Below are 21,571 nucleotides of genomic sequence, written 5' to 3'. Positions count from 1 at the left end.
ATCAAAATAACACTTCTATTTGGAAAACCCTTTATATTCTGTTTGCATGGGTAGATTAGACTCCCAAATTTCTATATGGATCTCAACAATTTGGCATAGAGGTTTTTAATGCGAGTGGGTAAAGAAAATGTTTAGGCTTTAATAAAACCAAGTTTTGATATTGCTGGCGATATCATAAATACTCTGTATGCGAATCGAAATTTAGCTGAGAATCGACTCTTTAGAATAAACTCTTAAGTTCTTTACCAAATTTGAAGAATTCTAATTTTTGCAAATAGAGTCATACTCCAATCATGTTTCACACTTGCGAACTAGGCAGCCGCAGTATGCAAGCAGACAAGGCAAGGAACGCGTAAAGGTCAAAATAATTTTTTTTTATTTAGTATCAAATTTATTAAAAAATATAATTGTATGATTAATTTTGCGCTACCTTGTAGAGCACAGGGACTTAATAAAAAGTTTTGACAATTTATTTATTGCCTATTAAATTTACGTAATTCTTTAATGAGGATATAGCTCACTTTCTTACAAAATCAGTATATATCTAAGTACTCATCAACACTTCATAGTCTTTAATCAGAATATTTAGAAAAATTCTAAATAAACAGTTTTTTAACCCATTGAATTTTGATAGAATCAAATACAAGTTTTCACTAGCTCTAAAATCGGGTTGTGTTTTTTCCATATAAAAAATGTTGAGTATTCGTCACATAGCGGCCACCGTTGCCGAATGGATTGGTGCGTGACTACTATTCGGAATTCAGAGAGAGAACGTTGGTTCGAATCTCGGTGAAACACCAGAATTAAGAAAAAGTTTGTTCTACTAGCGGTCGCCCCTCGGCAGGCAATGGCCAACCTCCGAGTGTATTTCTGACAAAAAAAAAGTTCCGCATTAAAAATTTATTCCGTTCGGAGTGGGCTTCAAACTGTAGGTCCCTCCATTAGTGGAAAATATCAAGACGCACGCCACAAATAAGAGGAGGAGCTCGGCCAAACACCCAAAAAGGGTGTACACGCCAATCATATATATACATTCATATATACACAATACCGCTAGAAAAAAATTAAAAAAATGGAAGTGATATTTGAGCAACTGTAAACTTATACTTTATTACTTAAATTTAGTGGTGTAGCATACTTATATTTTATAATTTATTAATGTATTTATTTATATATGGCAATAACTTCCAATTGTTAAGATTTAATTTAAAGTTTTCTTATATGGCAATGCCCTAAAATTGTAATGACTACTAGATGTCTTTTTTCAAACTCTAAATTTGAATTTTCTAATAGGATTGATTTTGCCTATAAAAAGCCTGCGCGCTTTTGGGAAGGACACATTCCGTTTGGTAATCGGCGGTGAGCAGAGCTTAGATGCTTGCCAATAACCATGATTCAATAACTACCTTTTGTAGTGTGGACAGCGTTGGCTGGCCGCTGCAAAACAGGTGTTGCTCCTGCCCGTGCAGTTTAGCTTACTAAACGGTTTTGTTTTCCGGAGTTTTTATTACAATTAAAAAAACGAGAGATATATTTCACGAAAAAGAAACTCAACGTTATAAGTTTTAAATACAACGTTACAGTAGATTATAAAACTGCGCACTCAAAATTTTGCCAATTGTAAACTTGAAAATCATATATAAAAATAGATAAAAGCAGCTATCCTGCAAAATGCCCAATGTAACCGCAATGGTGTTGGAAAAACTTTAACCGACCACGTGCAAGTGCCTTTACCTTGGACTGATTCCATTAAACAAACTACGACATAATTATTTGTTTGAATTATTATTGTATTTATTGCTTTTACGCCGTTTCTAGGGCGAATAGTGCTACAATTAAAAATTTTCATTGTTGCCGATTTATCGCTAAAGGCTTCAGCTGGTTCCATGTTATGGTGGAGCGTTGACAACTGCTTCGAGCCTTGTGGATTCCACTCTTGTGCAATTCTACTAAATAAATATTCGGGTTTCCGACGGGAGCCATGCCACTTTCTTTCTCTAATTTCAATATTGATGGGTGTTTGCTTATTCCGCTCTTCGTTGGTGATCAAATTTTCCGGCCAACAAATTCGCAAGATTGCGTGCAGGCATCTGTTGGTCAAGGTCTGCAGTTTTTCCGATGAAACACAGATTTAACGTTGGACAGCGACCTTGGGCTAGCAACCCATTGTACCCTTGTTACTGAAACTACAGAACAAGATAAGCAACAACAAAATACAATCGCAAAATAGCTCTGAATTTTTTGCGCGGAAACCTCGTAATTTGTCCTTATTAACAGTGCATTAATGTTTTATATCATCATGAGGAAAATAGCGAGCATTTTCATCGCCATAAATTAATTTTGAACCGTAAAACTAAATTGTGGTCCATGCTGCTTTTGCTCTCTACCTTCCGATTTTCACAAGCTCAAGTGGATAAATAATTAACCTGCACGCATACCATACACATACACTCACACATATGCATATTCATTATTTGGATGATTCGCCTACTTGCGCACGAATTCTGTTTGCTTTGATGTTTGGCATATTATTTATTTACTTTCGTGGCGCGGTATTTAATCGCTAACCACATGTTTTTAATCAACAACGATCACTCTACGATGGCTGATCGCTCACAATCAAAACAGCAACAATAACAACGCCACAAATGTTGTGCATTATTGACAAAGCAATCAAGGAAACAAGGAAAAACAATCTAGAAAACTAATTTTCATCCCCATTTATTTCACTTACATGCACTTCTTCGATTTTAATTCAAATATTTCACTGATTACACTCACTACACACATACATATACTCATAATCACACAAAATGGTGCAAAAGTGTGGACGCTGCTGGGTGTGATGCTCCGTTTGATAGCTACCACACCCGAACCACACTCATTTCTTTTGCAATTCACAGATGACGCGATGAATTTCATGCTCGTCGGCGATGTTCACCTTGCCCGCACCCACCTTGCTAATGAAAGCCTCCATGACGAAGGGTAGCCGCTGCTTGACACTTAATCGGTGCCACATTACGAGCGTCCGATCTAATTGATGCTTGGCGATGCGCTTGCTTGACTTTTTGTTGCCTATGTAAAATTGTTTGAAATTCTCGAAAGGATCATCGCAGAGTATCTCATTGGAAAGTGCAGCCCAGTAGAATGGCAGTTTCTGCCAACTTTTTAGATCCCACCAGTTGGGAAGTTTTCCGCAACTATTATTGCGCATATGCGAGTGTAGTGTCTCCCATAATTTGACAGCCCGCTCCTCAATGCAATGCAGTTCCAACAATGTGGACGACGAGCATTTATCAGCTATTTTTGACACAACCCGCTTGTGCACTGCCTCACAAGTGCATTTGTCACCACCTGCCATCGGATCTGCGTTATTTTCTTCACAGGGTGCCTCGTCTTTTACGTCATCCAACAGGCACTCACTTCCTGCCGCACATTCACTCGGCCTTGCTTGTGACTGTTTTGATTTGCTACAGCATTCATTCTCTTCAATCTCCATCTGCTTCAGTTCCTCGCAAAAATCCGCCAATTGGTTATCTGGGTCATCAAAATCCTCATCTTCGTCACATTGCATCATTTCGTCGTCTTTTATGAAAATGCTGGTCACATCGAATTGTAGAAAATGCAAAATGTGATCGATAATTACGTCCATCAGGCCACCAGAATTTTGATACGTTAGATAGATTTTTTGTGGCAGTTGAAAATGGTTTTGAGTTTTCGCAAAATTTGTATTTTGTTTTATTTTTACTTAAATAATTTATATTTTTGCTTGTTTTCTTTTTCGTTTACCTAATAAAAAATCGTTTGTAAACGAGAATTTTTAATTTGAACGGAAATTATGAAGAAAATGTCGTAGCAGCATTTAGACAGTTAAAAAATAAATTTTATTTAGCAGTTAAGGTGACGTTGGTATAATGAATGCAAAGACGTATATGTATATAAATGTACATAAATACTAGCTGGAGCAAAATTAATCACCTTAACGCAAGATTTACCATCGTATTTGATGTTCATGCACGGAGATTCGAAGAAACGCACTCCCGAATGTTGCTTACCCATTCGGTTACGGCGGCCGCCCAGAAATTTATATACCTTTCACAAATTTGATATAATAATGTAAAGGGTGTTTTTTTTAGAGGTTAGGTTTTCAAGATGAAATAAAACGTATATAATTTAATGTTATGGCCAAGAATTTAGCTTTATTATAAAGATAAGGGTTTGCCATTATGTTTTAAAAATGATTTCGGGCAAGTGGCCGCCGCGGCTGGCTCGAATAAATTCCAGCCGAGAGGCCCAATTTTCGACCACTTTTTGTAGCAATTGGGGCCGTATGTCAGCAATAACGCGCCGAATATTCTCTTCCAAGACGTCAATCGTCTCGGGCTTATCTGCGTAGACAAGCGACTTCACATAGCCCCACAAGAAATAGTCCAGCGGTGTTATATCGCACGATCTTGGAGGCCACGCCACAGGTCCACGGCGCGAGATAATGCGCTCACAAAAAGTTTCCTTCAATAAATCGATTGTTGCGTTGGCCGTATGGCATGTAGCGCCGTCTTGTTGGAACCAAAGGTCGTCCACATCAACATCGTCCAATTCAGGCACGAAAAAGTCATTAATCATGGCTCTATAGCGCTCTCCATTGACTGTAACATTATGGCCGGCTTCATTTTTAAAGAAATATGGACCAATGATTCCCTCTGCCCATAGAGCACACCAAACAGTGACTTTTTGAGGATGCAACGGCGTCTCAGCAATGCCTTGTGGATTATGTTCACTCCAAATGCGACAATTTTGCTTATTGACATACCCATTCAACCAAAAGTGAGCTTCATCGCTGAACAAAATTTTCTTGTGAAAATCGGGATCGGTGGCCATCTCGTTTTGGGCCCATTCACCGAACATGCGACGCGCTTGATCAGGTGTAAGTCTATTCATTATGAAATGGCAAACCAAACTGAGCATAAATCAAGTGGCAGCTGTCAAAAAGACCATCTACGAAAAAAGTAGTGCCAACTTGAAAACCTAACCTCTAAAAAAACACCCTTTACTTAGTTCTGCCATAAGTCCGTTATAGATATGAAGTTATAATATATTTTTTAATGCATTCGAATTTCGGTGAAACACTAAAATTAAGAAAAACTTTTTCCAATAGCGGTCACCCGTCGGCAGGCAATGGCAAACCTCCGAGTGTATTTCTGCCTTGAGAAAGCTCCTCATAAATAATATCTGCCGTTCGGAGTCGGGGTGACTCTGTAGGTCCCTCCATATGTGGAACAACATCAATTATATATGTATATCGTTTTACTTAATGATGTAAATATTACAGCACGCACGGTTTCAATGGATATTGGCGACGCTGTTCGAACCAAAGTTTGTAAGGTCTTCGAGAGGCCTTGAGGCCACAAACTCTAGTCTAATGGATTCAGATCAGGACTTCCAGATAGCCAATCTTCGGCGGCTATGAACCATGAATATTGTTTTTTAGCCACTGCTGGGTGGTTTTTGCCTTATAGCCTGTAGCGGAATCTTGATGAAAGATCCAACGCTCTCCATTGAAGAGAGTACTGCTCAACTGCTTCACCACGCCTTCTAAGACATCGTCCTGATACACTTTTGCGCCGTTCTTAACCCCTTTTTCACAAAAAGGAAGAGATGTATTACCTTTGAAAGACACTCCAAACCAACCACGTGCCACCGAAGAAACTGCTTGCATTTGTCGAATCTAATTTTCTTTAAGCGCGTTGTCAAAATATGACCAGTTGAGGGAAGGGAAGGCTTTCATGTGGATATCATCTCTAATTAGCCTTGACATGGAGTTAGTCGATACGTTCATATCCCTGGACACGATTTTCTGCTTTCTAAGGGGATTTCTGCGAATTCTTTCTCGAACAGCTTTTATGGCTGTTGATTCGAATCACGCGAGGACGACTTCACTTCTTTTTCTGTCTGTCAGTTCAGACGTTTGGGAAAAACTATTGATCGTGCGCGCAAACATTCTCGAAATATTAAGTTCCTTCAGTAATTCGTAAATCACACTTGCACTTTTACCACACTTATGAAACGCAATCACTGCAATGCGATTTTCCTTAGCTCTAACTCGCTGTTCCCATGTTTGCTCCAACATCTGAGGGGTGTTCAAAATATAACGTGAATTTTCAAACTTCGCGGGCTACGTACATTCGAATTTCGATTATTATTATTATTTTTTTTTTGTTGGTACACTCATCTCGAAGATATGTTCACGGTTTTAGAAATATAGCAGGTTCAGTTTCTTTTTGAGAGGTATAAATAAGACAAGTGTTTCGCGTGTTCGGCGATTTTCGCCTATGGAAAAAAAAATCTAAGAAATTGCATAAAATTTTATGTAAAAAATGGAATTAAGTGCTCAAAAACACATGAAATGTTGACAGGGACATACGGTGAGAGTACTCTGAATCAAAAAAATGCTTACAAGTATTTAGTACAAGCTTTTCACAGAGTCGCGGGAAGATGTGAATGACGACGCTCGCTCTGGACGCCCCAGCGCCCCGATGAAAATGTTCAGAAAGTGAAGAAAATTGTTATGGAGAATCGTAGAATCACAATTGGAGAAGTTGCTGAGGATGTCGCCATATCGGCTTATCTGTTGGTTCACGCCGTGCAATCTTTTCGGAAATTTTGGGCATGAAGCGTGTGGTAGCGAAGTTCGTTCTAAAATTGCAGAATTTTGACCAAAAACAACTTCGCATGAGCAGCGTGAAATTTTTGAATGTCGTAAACGATGATCCAGATTTGCTTAAAGGGGTCATAACTGGTGACGTATCATGGGTCTACTCGTAAGGTTATTATATCGAAACCAAAGCCGACTCGTCCCATTGGAAGAGTCTAAGTCAAGAAAAGCACGCCAAGTTCGATCAAATGTCAAGGTTTTGCTCATTGTTTTCTTCGAGGTAATAACCAAATAAAGGAGGTAAAAGTAAATATGAGTGTAGCTAACAAAGCTGCGAAATATTGAAAATCAGTTCTCAAATTCGTTATATACTACATCAATTCAACTCCACCTGCAGGGAAACGATCCATCAGTATTTAGCAAAGCTATGCAATTTATTGTATATAAATCGAATTCATAATTGCAGTCATAAACAAAATACAGTACATACAGCTTTGCCGAAATTTCCAAAATTTTTCCACAACCACAAATAACCGATTTCTAGTAGAAATTTACGGTTTGAAGCAAGTTTAAAGAGAGAAAGCCAATTTCAATACTAGTAAAGTACTACTTTATACATTTTTAGTAAGCATTTTCGTGTGACATTGATCTGCCAAACGTGTGCATTTATGGCAAAAAGCTTTTTGTCTCACAAATTCCATGAAAAGACAAAGTAAGCGCAGAGGCCCCAAAAGCAAAGGGTTGGAAAAAATCTGGTAGACAGCATAACTATTGATGCGTTACACAAGCTATGTGGTAAAATGTATGTTGCGTCGGTATGTGCAAGAAGGCTTTTCCCCATTGGATGAGTTCCAAAATGAAACTTAAGTTTCTGGTCAAATGAATTTGGCAAGGTAACAAAAAGCCGCACATGCACTTTCCATATTATCAATGAGACAAGCTTGGTATGCTTATATGCACCGCTTAGTTCAACACACACACAGAGACACAACCAAGTTTATAAAAAATTGCAAATGCATAAAATTACGTATTCCCTGCAAGAAAAATTTGACCCAGTGACACTAACTTCAAATGTGCATAGATCACAGATAGAGTTGCACATGTCGATAAATGTTAATTATATATTTTATTAGTTTTTGCAATAAAGGTATAAAAGTAAAAAAAACTATTGCTTTAACGTTACATACTTTTTAGTAAATTATTTAAGGTGCCAAATATAAAATAAATAGATAAAGGAAATACAATTCTATGAAACTGGAACAAAATAAATAGGTAAATATGAGTTTCATATGCATTTATTGAATTTAATTGGGTATCGGTTATATATAAAAAGCTACATTGCAACCAGTAAGTGTAAAATAATTGTTTTTTTATAAAAAAGAGTACAGAATGATATTAAAACAATGTATACAAGTCAGTTCTGCGAACAGGAATGTCAGAAGAATGAAGACGATTTCTTTCTACCAAATTTCAGGATGAATATGGGGAGTTTTGGAACTCATGGGAAAGAATTGCACACACTATCGCTCAGCTGTAAGCCTCCAGGAGCGTATATCCATTACCCTGTAGACGCTCGGTTCATCAGCTTCATCATTAAACAACGCAAGAAACTTATGCAAACTATGCTAAAGACACTACTTTTAAAAAGTTATGCACGTACATACATATATGGGACTATAATGCGTACTTATCCCATGGAATTAATGGGCGCCCAGGTCTAGAACTCACACCTCTTCTTATTCATATCTAATCCCAGTTTGGTCAAAGGCTTTAAAACTGACAAAAAGACTTGGAGAGTGTTATCTAAAAAAAACAAAATGAATGATACCATGGTACACAGACGGATTCCTCACTGCCGGTGGCGAGAAGATGTCTTCCAACCGGAGAAAAGATACTTAGAAGCTCTAGGCTAGGATACAAATATATTTCAAACGGAAACCTACGCAATAGAAAGTTGTACTCACTTCAACATTGAAGGCAGCTATAACAACAGATAGCCATGCAGAAATCAAGGCCCTTAAATGGTCCCGGTGGTCTAGAGTTCGAAAATTTTGTGTATTTTCAGGAATTTTGTTTTACAATAAAACAAAAATAAAAACGATATTTGCATTTTCTAGGCTTTTTATTTTACTTCTTTTACATACAAAAATGAAAATAAAAACTAGTTTTTTAATTATAATAATTTTAAAAATGGCACTAAAGTTGACCCTTCCGAAAAACTGGACCTGGCTGGTGTTGTCCATTTTTGCTGTTCTATTTATCTGAAACACAAAAACCAAAAAAATTATTATATAGCGCGACTGCGCTTCAAATGCTTGTCTGAATAGACATGAGCTTTAACATAGCCCCACAAAAAATAATCTAAAGACGTTATATCACACGATCTGGGTGGCCAATTGACAGGTCCCGAACATGAAATGAAATGTTCACCGAACTCGCCTCTCAACAAGTCCATTGTTACGCGTGCTGTGTGGCATGTGGCACCGTCTTGCTGAAACCAAATGTCATGCAAGCTCTAGCATTTTGGGTAAAAAAGTTGGATATCATTTCACGGTAGCGCTCACCATTCACAGTTACGTTACAATGTTGTAAACAACATATTGAAATGTCTGACGATTCGGTTGAATAGTTGTTTTTTTTTTTTTGACAACACCAGGCCGGAAAAAGTAGTTTTGAGATAATTGAGTTTAAAGTTTTCAGAGTGGCAGCGTGACGAACGCTGCTAAAACGGCTGTAGAATCGAAAATACTGGGAATATCCTTCCAGAAATTTGACAGTATATTCTCAAAAGCCTATACTTTCGAAATATCAAAAAAAAAAATGATTTTTAAAAATTCTAAGCCACCGGGACCTCTTAAATCTTTCCAGGTTACATCAAAACTGGTGAGGACATATTTTGGTAAGTTGACTGTCTTAGGACATAACAATCAGATACGTATCCTATAGATTCCAGCGTGCATAGGAATTACTAGGAACGAAATGAAAGATAAATTAGTTAGCAAAGAATCGGCCCCCATATTTATAAGTCGAAAGCCGCTGTGCTGACGTGGTCCAGCGCTAATGCATAAACAGGGCAAACACTTTGGCGAAGAGAAGGAAATAAAACTCAATTAAATTGGAAAGATACTTAAAATTTTTTAGGAAATGGGGCCCGGAGTGATAAATACCATAATCCATCCATAAGTCCATAATAATAAAGTTAAATGATTGTAATTTTGTTTCCCAAAAATTGGGGATGTCTAGAACACTCAATATAATACAAAATATATATTTTTGTGTTTTTAGAGTCTGGACCGCAAGCGGTTTGTTTACGAGTATTACTAAAAAAGCGCTTTTACTTCGATTTAAAAACGTATGCCAAAGTTTTTTTTTCATTATAAATTACAATCTGTTAATATTAATAATAAGAAATACGTTTTAGGGTGTGGGGTTAAAAGGTCCCTTCCCTTTGGAAGAGAACATTATTGTCTTTGGTAGCATTTAGTTACAATTTAACTAGCACAACATAGTTTTCTATAATTTTATTTATATTACAGTACGAGCAAGATCTGTGGGTGTTTTGCGCTTTAGTCTTCTTGGTTGAAGTTCCATTTCCGGTATCAGTCTCATTTCCTCGTTTTTGTGCTCTAATAGTCGCAAGATGTGCTTACTGCTGCTTCTTTTTACTGTTTCAGTGAGAGTGTCTATGCCTAGGTCGCGGTGAATATCGTCATTTCTTATGTACCAATTTGCGTTTGTGATTGTCCTTAGCATCTTAGGTTTGATTTACTGGCAGTCCCCCAAATTTCTAGTCCGTAGGTCCATGTCGGTCTGATTATTGATTTGTATATCATTTGTTTATTAAATAAGCTTAGGGTTGATTGTTTTCCTAGTAGCCACAGAGTTGTTGAAGTTTGTTTCTTGTCCCGTTTCTCTTGTTCAGTATGTGTTTTTTCCATGTGAGTTTTGAGTCGATCGTTATGCCCAAATATTTTGCACTTGAGTGTATTTTTATGTTTTCTCCGTTAATTTGGATTGGATGTCTTGGCTTTCGCGATGTCTAAATACACGGCAATGCAATATTTCTTCTTATCGAAGTCGTCTGTAACTTTCTTTACTACTCTGTGAATCTGTTGCACAGTTGAATGTTGTTTTCGGAAACCGAACTAGTGTGAGGGGATAGCGTCTTTTTGTTTTAGAATCGGGTCAATTCTGGCAAACAGTATTTTCTCAAACAATGTGGAGAGGATGGGCAGCAAGCTAAATGGTCTGTACGAGCTAGCAAAAGTGCAACTTTCCATGCTTTTGGAAAGTATTCCAGCCTAATTATTCCGTTGAAGAGGTCTCGTATGTAGTTTATTATCGCATCGGGTAGCTCTTTTAGTATTTTTCCATTTGTTTGGTCATATCCCGGTGTCTTTTTGTCTTTAAGTTTCTTTATACAGTATCGTATTTGATTTCTTCTTTTGTCGTGTTTTGTATTGCGTAGTCTGCATTTTCAATTGTGTTTGGCCCCTCAATGTTTTTAGTATCCATGCTATTTGTAAATATCGTTTTAAAGTGGTCAGCTAATGTTTCAGCCTTCTCTTTGCTTGTTCATGCCCCTGTGTTGGAATTCGTTTTTATTGGAGGCTTGTGTATAGTTGTTTTAGTGAGTTTTTTAGTTGTTTTCCATAAGGAATAGTTGGTAGCTGTAGTTTGTGGCAAAGTTAGTAATTAATATTAATAATATATTAATTGTCTAGAAAAATAAAAATACGGTTTTATAAATAATTGTGTATCAAATAAAATTAAAGTTTAAATATATATAATTTTTTCTTGAGTCTTTTATTTTTAAGAGTATACAATTTCGGCTATCTGACTTTCTGACATTCCAATAAAGTGATTTTTCTTACTTAAAAATTAATAAAAACTAAAACTGAAACTTGTGAATATAACAAATTTAAGAATCGTTTTTGAAAGACAAGTGTCTACATTTTTTTCAATTGAGTTTCGTTAAGTTTTTGAAATTTTGCCCTACTGTTGCTGGGTCAATATTCGGTGCTTGAAAAAGCAATCTTATGAAGGACCTCTAAACCTAAATTTGATTATTGATAACTACTTAGTTTTTTCCATTAGAAGGTTAGGCAAATTCTTGATTGAAGTGTTCCGACTTTCCTGCAGGGGTCATTTGTAAACCCTTTCACCATAGCAATTTGCCGAGACATGCTAGGCACCATCTTCTGTGCCCAGCACAACCTAATTCATTTGTGTGTGTCACTACTCCTGTTGGCTGCTGGTTTCAAGCAAATTTAAGGTAACAAGTAGTTTGACAGTTGTGCCAAGATGTCAAATAATTTGAGAATGGGAAAATGCACGACAAATGTTAAAATGGATATGGTTCTGATAATCTGAAAAATATTATTAAGAGTTGGCTGTCAACTTTAAACGCAGAGCAACATTTTATATTATAATTTAATTCATTTCTTTTCCGCTAAACTTAACGCATGTACTGGGTCACGTGCTCGTTTTCTCTCAATATTGGCCCCTTTTATGGCATTCCAAACCCACTTACGTTAAAGCATTTATTGTTTTTGTATATAATTCATTGAAAAAACCGCGAAAACTCCCATGCAACATAAAACCAGCTTCACATTTTGTTTGTGTCCCATAATGTTTCTTTTGTCACCTGAATTTCACTCGCTTTTTTACGACCGTATCAAGAATTTGCTAAGAGTGCATTTTTCTTTATCACGGCGACTATTACGCTTTTTTCTACGTTTCCTGTTTTACTTTTCGATATTTATTTATTTTTTGCCTTTCTGTATAGTCGTAAAGCCAAAAAGTGGCGCCATAAAAATCATTTTCATCAAATGCGTTAAATAGGTTTTTGACAAGCTGTAAAAATGTTTGAAAGAAAAGTTCTGTCGGGCTACCAACCGTACATACAAACATAAACTTATTTACATGGACACACACATCAACATATGCATAAAATGTTGTCGTTGTCTCTTCGTCAAATGGATATTTTAGTGTTTAGTAAAACGCAGAGCTCCATTAAAAACATGTCGGGAAATGTGCGTTACGTTGACACTGGAGACAGAATACCCATCAGTGTTACCCGTAATGCACTGCTGGGATGCGTAGAGGAATGGCTACTAAATAAAACAAATGTTTTTAACACTAATTTTGGAAAGCTTTATGTTACTACCAATAGAATTTATGCTCACACATTATACAAGGTGGCGCAAAATTAATCACCCCATCGGAAGATTTAAAATGTTTGCAAATCGGGTGGTACGTCAAGCATATTTGACACTCGTGAGCTAAGCAGCTTCAGTAAACAAACATACAAGCAATGGAGTGCGCAGTCAAAATTTGTTTTTTTTTTGGTTAGTATAAAAGTGATATAAAAACAGAAATGGATGATTAATTTTGCGCCAGCTAACTCTATTACAAAATACAGTGCACTCGCGATAACTCGAACTAATTAAAACAGGCGGTGTTCGATTTATCGAATTTGTTCGACTTATCAATTGAGTGTGCTATGTTAAAAAAACAGTCTTCGATTTCGATTTTTTTCAATTAAATTTATTTATTTATTTACATATGGATATGAACATGAATATGTTTAAAATAATTAATTCGTTTCAATATTTTTCATCAAATATTTGGCAGTCTTTGTGTCAGTTACACAAAAAAAGTCAACTTTAACAGAAAAGTTAGGCCGAAAAGAAAGTTGTAATGTGTGTTTGTCTTTTCTTGCCTGCAGCAATGTTGAATATGACTTTTTCACGCAGCAATTGAAGAGTGTTAACCTTTGCGGAGCTTACTTGTTCAGTTGTGGCCCACTGAATTACCTTATTGATAGAAACTGCCTCCTCAGATGATATCCGCTCACATGTCTCAGTTGTGTTGTTAAACTCAGACTCAGAATCACTAGTTTCAATTATTACTTCTGTGTCGGTAAATTCGGCACCATCATTCCATTTGTTAACATCATAAAGCGTAAATTCGACCTGTAAATTATGTTTTTCATGTTATGTTCTTTCAAGATGAGTCCACTTATTGGGTAATTCTTTTTTCTTTGGGACAGAAACCATTTGTATAAAGCGGCTTTCATTTTAGGAAACTCAGAAGCTTTTAAAGTTCTCTTCTTCCCAGGACCCAAAAACGTGTTGTTTACTGCTTTTAAAATTGCCTTGTCTTTCTTTTTTATAAGACTTATGGTGGACTTGGCTACCCCATATTCCTTCGCTAGAGAAGTAACACTACATCCACGTTTAATTTTGTTAAGGACTTCAGCCCTCTCTTTTAATGTTAAACACTTCATCCTTTTACGATCCATTACTCACATGCACTGATACACTACAAATGACAAATTTAAAGCAATTTGGTCAATGCAAGATGTTGTTCCCAGAAAACTAACGGGATATTAACGTCGAAATATTCATATGGACAATACACTAGTATACATATAATTTATATATATTACATATACTATTACATATGTATGTATGTACAAAATGTACATGTTTGAAAATAATGTGTGTACAAATAAATTTGTTTTTTTGTTCGAGTTATAGCGCTTTAATATTGTTCGAGTTACAAACTAGTCAATAGGGAAAAAAATGTGTTCGAGTTAGCACGTCGTTCGACTTAGCGGCTATTCGAGTTACCGCGAGTGCACTGTAATACTAATAAACTATAAAACTGCATCAGAAATTTTTCTATAAACTCTAATTAAAACCATGGAATTTTTATGAAAGTTTTTTGGAGTTTTGCCAACTTTTGTAGAAAGGTTGAAATTTTAATTTACGATATCGTCGAATCACATTTGGAGAAGTTGCTGAAGATGTCGCCATATCGGCATATCGGTTGGCTCATACCATGCAATCTTTTCGGAAATTTTGGGCATAAAACGTGTGGCAGCGAAGTTCGCTCCAGAATTGCTGAATTTTGACCAAAAACAACTTCGCATGAGCATCGTGGCATTATTGAATGACGTCAACGATGATCCAGATTTGCTTATGACATCGAAGCCGAAGCCCAATCGTCCCAAAGGAAGAGTCCAGGGGAGCTAAGAGTCTATAGCAGAAAATCGGCGAACACGCAAACACTTGTTTTATTTATGCCTCCCACAAACAAACTAAACCTGCTATATTTTTAAAACCGTGGACATATCTTTGAGTCGAGCGTAGCAACATAAAAAAATCGAAAGTCACATCACGTAGCTCGCGAAATTTGAAATTGTCCTTATTTTTTTAACAAACCTCGTAAATGCTCTTTCTTAAAATATAGTCAAAACTGGTAAAAATGTTGAGTTGCTTTTTTCGAGGGCTGTATATTACACGGGTTTCCAGTAGGTCCCCTTCTTCTTTCACCTGCACCGGTGTATAAAATTAGTGATATGGGTACAGTCCAGTATGATGCATAACAAACCACACCTTCCACTGCCACAAGGCCAGCTGTTCTGCAACACCATTCGTAGATGTGGTTGGGTCTGCTTCATAGGGACTTTGTATCGTATTTTTTAAAATTTCGTCAACCACGGACGCATCGCATAAGCAGACTAAAGGAAGAAAGAGCGATTAAAACACAGAGCGGCACGCACATACAGATCCCCCGAGCACGAAAAAATATTCCCCCGACCTGTTTTGGTTACTTACAACAGACACGTTATGTTGGACTAAAACTGAATCTATTCATTTACATTCATTTTAGAATATTATTATTTGCATAGCTAAAAAGGCAGAACAACTTCCATATTAAATTGAATTTTTAGTAATGTGAAGTAGGAAGCAGCTAATGAAAAATCGTAAATTCAAAAAAATAGCTAATTGATACTATTTCTAACCGACAGGCTTTGGTACGAATTTGAACGATGATTTTTATTACCATAATTGGCGATTACACTCTTTATTGGGAGCTTGGCCGAGCTCCTCCACCTAGATGTGGTGTGTGTCTTTATATTTTCCCACAGAAGGGCCTACAGTTTTAAGCCGACTCCGATCGGCAGGTGGTTGCTCATGAGGTATTTTTTTATGACGGAAATGCCCTCGGAGATTTGCCATTGATTACCGAAGAGTGACCGGTTCCAGACAATTTTTTTTAATGATGTAAAGTATTTATATCCAGATCCAGCGTTTATCATTTGGTGTTTCATGCCCGGGGTTTCGAACCTGGATACCACCGAACGATAGCCCCGCACAAACCATTCGGCTACAACGGCCGCTCTTAATTGGCATACTATTTGACTAAAAACAGAAGAAAATTGGACTTTTGAACTAACAATTAAAAAAAGGACGTACTGCAAAAAAAAGTGTTAATATTTTAAAATAATCTTGAAAATCAAAAACAGATAATAACATTCTTCTTAAGCATCTAGGACAACTTTCCCTGTGAGACTACGGGGGCGGGTCAATAAGTCCGTGATTTTTTGTATTTCTGTAATGCACAGTCGACCACAAACGTAATCGCGTTGTTTAATCGCAATATGGAGGAGTTTTTGCGCCGTTTTGTAACCGTGAACGAAACATGGATCCATCACCACACACCAGAGACCAAACAACAGTCGAAACAGTGGGTTTCTAATGGTGAATCGGCTTAATAAGCACACGAAATTCAGTTTTTCCATTTTCTCCTCAAATTACTGGGTAGTCTGATAAAGGTAGCTGTAAAACACAAACTAACTGACGCAGCACCATCAAATTTTGACAGGAGTCAACTGACAGATGCCTGTTGACAGGAGCAGTATTTTTTTTTCAGTAAAGAGGTCAGAAATACAAAAAGTCACGGACTTATTGACCCGCCCTCGTATATATGGTAAGTATATACAAATATCACCACCAAAAAAAGTTGCAATTTTTCAACCGGCATTACATAAGTAAAATATATTATTGTCCAAGGCTCCCACCAAAACACTTTTAAGATTTTCGTGGTTGGTAAATATATACTAGGTTGTTCAATAAGTTTTGCAGTTCGATATGAAAAAGACTATCCTATAGTTTGAAATATTTCATGACAAATAATTTATTTCTTTTGCAAACTGGCTATTTTTTCATGAAGTTTTTACTGCAGCTGCAGCGAAACGTAACAACTAAACGTAATTCAGAATTTATGGTCTTACCAGTTTGCAAGTCATCCAAGCCAAAAAAAAAAACTGATGCTAAAACCTTCTTGCCTAAAGAAGCTGGTTCACACCACTTTTTAGCCTCTTATTTTGGTTTAGGGTCATAAAGATAGACCCAAGTCTCATCCATAGTGATGAATCAACACACAAAATCCACTTTATTTTTTCGAAAACGCTCCAAATGTTGCTGAGAAAGACGCATTCGAATCTGCTTTTGTTCCATTGTTAGCGAATGTGGCGCCAATCGTGCACATAGATTTCTGAAACCCAACTTCAAAATTTTGTTTCAGTCACTCGATGGTTTTCCCATACGATATCTTGTATTTTGTGTACAATTTCTGGCGGTGTTGCTGTTTTTGGACGTCTTTGACCTGTATTGACTTCAAGGCTTGTACGACCACGTTTAAATTCAGCAACCATTTTTCTACTGTACTAATTCAGTGCGAAAACTCCTGACACACTTTCAACATTCGTTCATAAATTTACTTTGCTTTTAAGCCTTCTGAAAATAAAAATGCAATCACTGCACGATACTTGATTTTTTCCATTGTAGAAAATACTGCGACATGTCGATACTAAACGGATTGCAAACAAAGAAGACATATTGAAATGAAACTTCGCATATCTTCACATAAAGAATGTACCGACATGACAAAAAAAAATTAGGCTAGTAGCAACACTCTCTCTCATCGAACTACAAAACTTATTGAACAACCTAGTATATATAATTTTTAAGTCTATTTAAAATTCTTATGCTAATGTTTGCTTAAATATTAAAAACTATTTAGTTTCACATTTTGTACGTAATAAGTCAAAGAAAAACGTTCACGCATGGGTTTTATCATACCGGGTACATACCTATGACGTGAGACATTCAGCTATTAGTCCATAGATGTCGCTAGGAGTATTTTTAAACCTTCCCAAATGTCTTGTTTTTTTCGTCTGTCATCTGTCAACAATATTCAGTTCATTGTTTGTTACGTTTCAAACAACAATGCATTTTTGTCGCTCTTAAAAATATCGAATTTCGTGCCTTCAAATTACGATTTGCCGACATCGTTGATTTTCTGTTATCAATTGAAGAAAAACGCTTCTCCCGGTTCAAAAGGAAGTCTTTTTGCATTGAATCGTTACGAGGAATGAAAAATGGGTATATTTCTCCAATCCCAAGCGTAAATGATCGTATGGTCCGCCCGGCCACAAGCCAAAAACAACGGCCAAACCAAATCGCTTCGGCCGCGAGGCAACGCTGTGTGTTTTCTGGGATCAGCGTGGTACGATTTGCGACTAGATATTAAAACCAGGTGAAACAGTTGACGGTGCACGCTACCAACGACAATTGGCCGATTTGAACAGCGCTATACACCGAAAACGACCAGAATATGCCGATCGGCGTCACAAAGTAATTTTTCTTAATGACAATGCACCGCCACATGCACCGCTACATCGAACAAGAGCGACCCGGGAATTGATGGAGTCGTACGATTGGGAACCGCTGGTGCATGTGGCTTACTCACCAGACTTGGCGACTTCCGATTATCATTTGTTTGCATCGATTGGCCACGCACTTTCCGATTCTCATGAAGAAGCCAAAAAATGGCTCAATGATTGGTCTGCGACCAAAGACGGCCAATTTTTTTGGCGCGGTATCCACAAATTGCCTGAGAGATGGGAAAAATGTGTCGCTAGCGATGGCTATTATTTTGAAGATTAAATTTTTAACCATTTTTTGTTAATAAACGTTTGAAATCGGAAGAAAAATTCTCATTTCATAGGTATACACCTGGTTTATGCACACATTTCACTATTAATTGGCCGACTGCCACCATTGAAAAAGTAATACAATTTACTTATTAGACTTACTAATTATATACAGGCATGAGTGTGCGACTGAGTTCTGCACTCAGGCAGTTAAAGGCAAACTAACGCATGACTTGGTCAGGAAACTATCGTAGGATGGGTGATGCTATCGAGTAAGAGACCACTGATATCGTTATCGCTGCATTACACAAATGTTAAGGTGTAATTTATCTCATTTATTAGAAAAGCTTATTTATGTTGGCTTATTTTGATATTGCGATATCAAATTTATTTCCTGAAAAGTCTGAAAACATATTAGCTGTGTAGCTTTGAGAGAGAAATGTTTGTATGTTTCCATATGTGCATATTTATAGAGTATACGCATGTAAATTTTGCATAATTGTAACTAATATTAATGGCCTTAAATGAGATTGTGAGTATTTTATCTTACATATGCAAACGTTCATCTTATGACTCTGTAAACTGTTGTTTATTTTTAATGGAGAAAAAAATCTAAAACCCACAAGCAGCCTCAAAAACAGCAACAATATTTAAGTTGCTCTTAATTTTATTAACGTGTAGCATTAAAAGTTTTTACTACAACATTAAAAATTGTTATAATCATAAGCAGAAGGTTCAGCTCGAATTGGGGTTTGGAATTGCTGTAATAAAAAACAGTATGGCTTCGGGTAAAAACAGCCAATTTCAATTGATGCATGTTTTTAATCTGATGAAAAAGTTATTGTTAACAAGAATATGGAATGAAACGAAAACAAAATAATAATGTTGTATTTTTGGAAGAAAACATATACATAAACATACATAAATATTAAGTAGAAAATATATAACAAAAATATTTGTAACGCACCAACTGACTTTAAACAAACGTGTGTTATGACTAATATTGACGGGAAGTAAGTCTGATTAAATAATTTAGAGAAGTAAGTCTGATTAAATCCCGACATACACTAAGTCGATAAATATTAGAGATGCACATTTCTTCAATTTACACGACTTCGAGATTTTGGTATATCGTCAGTATGATTAATAAGATATTCATTATTTGGCCCACCGAAATTTGGGGCTATATCAGTATGTATTTAAAGTTCCATTGGACAATGTGAAGTTGAATAATTTTTCCTTCTTTCAAATAAACTCGGCTTAAAAGCTCTCACTAAGTACTAAAAGAGACATTGATACTTGCACTGTTGCTATCAGCTTAGGAAATCGAATATTTTAGATACAACTTTCTACAGGGTTTGATTGAAAAGTAATGAGCCTTTCTGCGCGGACCGTCTGCCAAGCGATCAACCGAATCGGCTGGTGGTGGAAAATGTTCGTTGGACCTTCCCGTTCCACTAAAAACCGGTCCCAGTTCGCTGGCACCAGCGGTGCAGTCAACATCGCTCCGCGCGTGAAAGGATTTGTGTGTGTTAGGATTTTACAGTCCAATCAAAACCATGCTGATCATCTTTTACGCCTCTCGAGGCATCGTCCACAAGGAGTTTGTACCTCCAGGAAGCACTGTAAACGCGGCATTTTACAAAGAAGTGCTCCTTCGGCTGAAAAACCGCGTCGCCCGGGTTCGGCCTGACCTCGTCAACAATTGGACCCTTCAACCTGTCAACCTGAAAATTAAATAACAGCCCCATGTATACATAGATTTGCCTCAGATGACTTCAGGTAATGAAAATTGCAAATCAAAAATAAATTAATAGGACTATGAATAAGTTCGTGCGGTTTTACAACAGATGGCGTAACTTGATTATTATTCCATCGATCCACATTTCCAAACATTCATTGGAGAGCTACTGTCGTAAGGCACAAACGTCAGTATAAGTTTTTTATTTGAAGCGTAAACAACAATATTTTTACCACACTTGAAAATGTCGAATTTCGTGCCAAATAATGTGTTTTTGCGGGGAATTCTTCTTCATTATTTTAATATGAAGAAAAAAGCAGCCGAAAGTCATCGTATCTTGGTGGAAGTTTATGGTGAGCATGCTCTATCTGAGCGAACGTGCCAGAAGTGGTTTGCACGCTTTAAAAGTGGTGATTTTGGCTTGGAAGACGAAGAACGCGAGGGTGCGCCGCCAAAGTTCATGGATACCGAATTGGAGGAATTGCTCGATCAAGATCCGGCTCAAACGCAAGAAGAGGTTGCAAAAACTTTGGGAGTTGATCAATCAACCATTTCCAAACGTTTAAAAGCCATGGGAATGATCCGAAAGGTAGGCCATTGGGTGCCGTATGAATTGAAGCCAAGAGACGTTGAACGCCGTTTTATGGCATGCGAACAACTGCTTCAACGGCACAAAAGAAAGGGTTTTTTGCATCGAATTGTGACTGGCGATGAAAAGTGGGTCCATTACGACAATCCAAAACGTCGGGCAACGTATGGATACCCTGGCCATGCTTCAACATCGACGTCGGCGCAGAATATTCATGGCCTGAAGGTTATGCTGTGTATCTGGTGGGACCAGCTGGGTGTTGTGTATTATGAGCTACTGAAACCGAATGAAACGATTACGGGGGATGTCTACCGACGACAATTGATGAGTTTGAGCCGAGCACTGCGAGAAAAACGGCCGCAATACGCCGATAGACACGACAAAGTTATTTTGCAACATGACAATGCTCGGCCACATGTTGCACAAGTGGTCAAAACATACTTAGAAACGCTCAAATGGGATGTCCTACCCCACCCGCCGTATAGTCCAGACCTTGCGCCATCCGATTACTATCTCTTCCGATCGATGCAACATGGCCTGGCTGACCAGCACTTCCGTAATTACGATGAAGTCAAAAAATGGATCGATTCGTGGATTGCGGCAAAACCGACCGAATTTTTCACAAAGGGAATCCGTGAATTGCCAGAAAGATGGGAAAAAGTAGTAGTAAGCGATGGACAATATTTTGAATATTAAATTTGTAACCATTTTACGTCAATAAAGTTTCAAATTTCGAAAAAAAACCGCACGAACTTATTCATAGTCCTATTAATAAGAACAAAACACGCCATCCGCTCC

The 21,571-nt window shown here is 37.2% G+C and overlaps 1 protein-coding gene across 1 annotated transcript; it reads right to left on the bottom strand.

Annotated features, from left to right (window-relative positions):
* Positions 1–2,705: 2,705 nt before the first annotated feature.
* LOC128858337 (uncharacterized) lies at positions 2,706–3,813 on the bottom strand. Its single transcript, XM_054094525.1, has one exon. The coding sequence runs from the start codon at positions 3,650–3,652 to the stop codon at positions 2,882–2,884; it is 771 nt and encodes a 256-aa protein (XP_053950500.1). The 5' UTR covers positions 3,653–3,813; the 3' UTR covers positions 2,706–2,881.
* Positions 3,814–21,571: the final 17,758 nt, after the last annotated feature.

The sequence above is a fragment of the Anastrepha ludens genome, chromosome 2 (assembly GCF_028408465.1).
Source record: "Anastrepha ludens isolate Willacy chromosome 2, idAnaLude1.1, whole genome shotgun sequence".
Classification (NCBI taxonomy): domain Eukaryota; kingdom Metazoa; phylum Arthropoda; class Insecta; order Diptera; family Tephritidae; genus Anastrepha; species Anastrepha ludens.
The sequence above is the reverse complement of the archived record's forward strand: the minus strand, read 5'-3'. Positions and strand labels throughout refer to the sequence as shown.

Bases quoted from the DNA above. Each gene is read 5' to 3' on its own strand.
- LOC128858337 (XM_054094525.1), bottom strand. From the start codon at position 3,652: ATGGACGTAATTATCGATCACATTTTGCATTTTCTACAATTCGATGTG.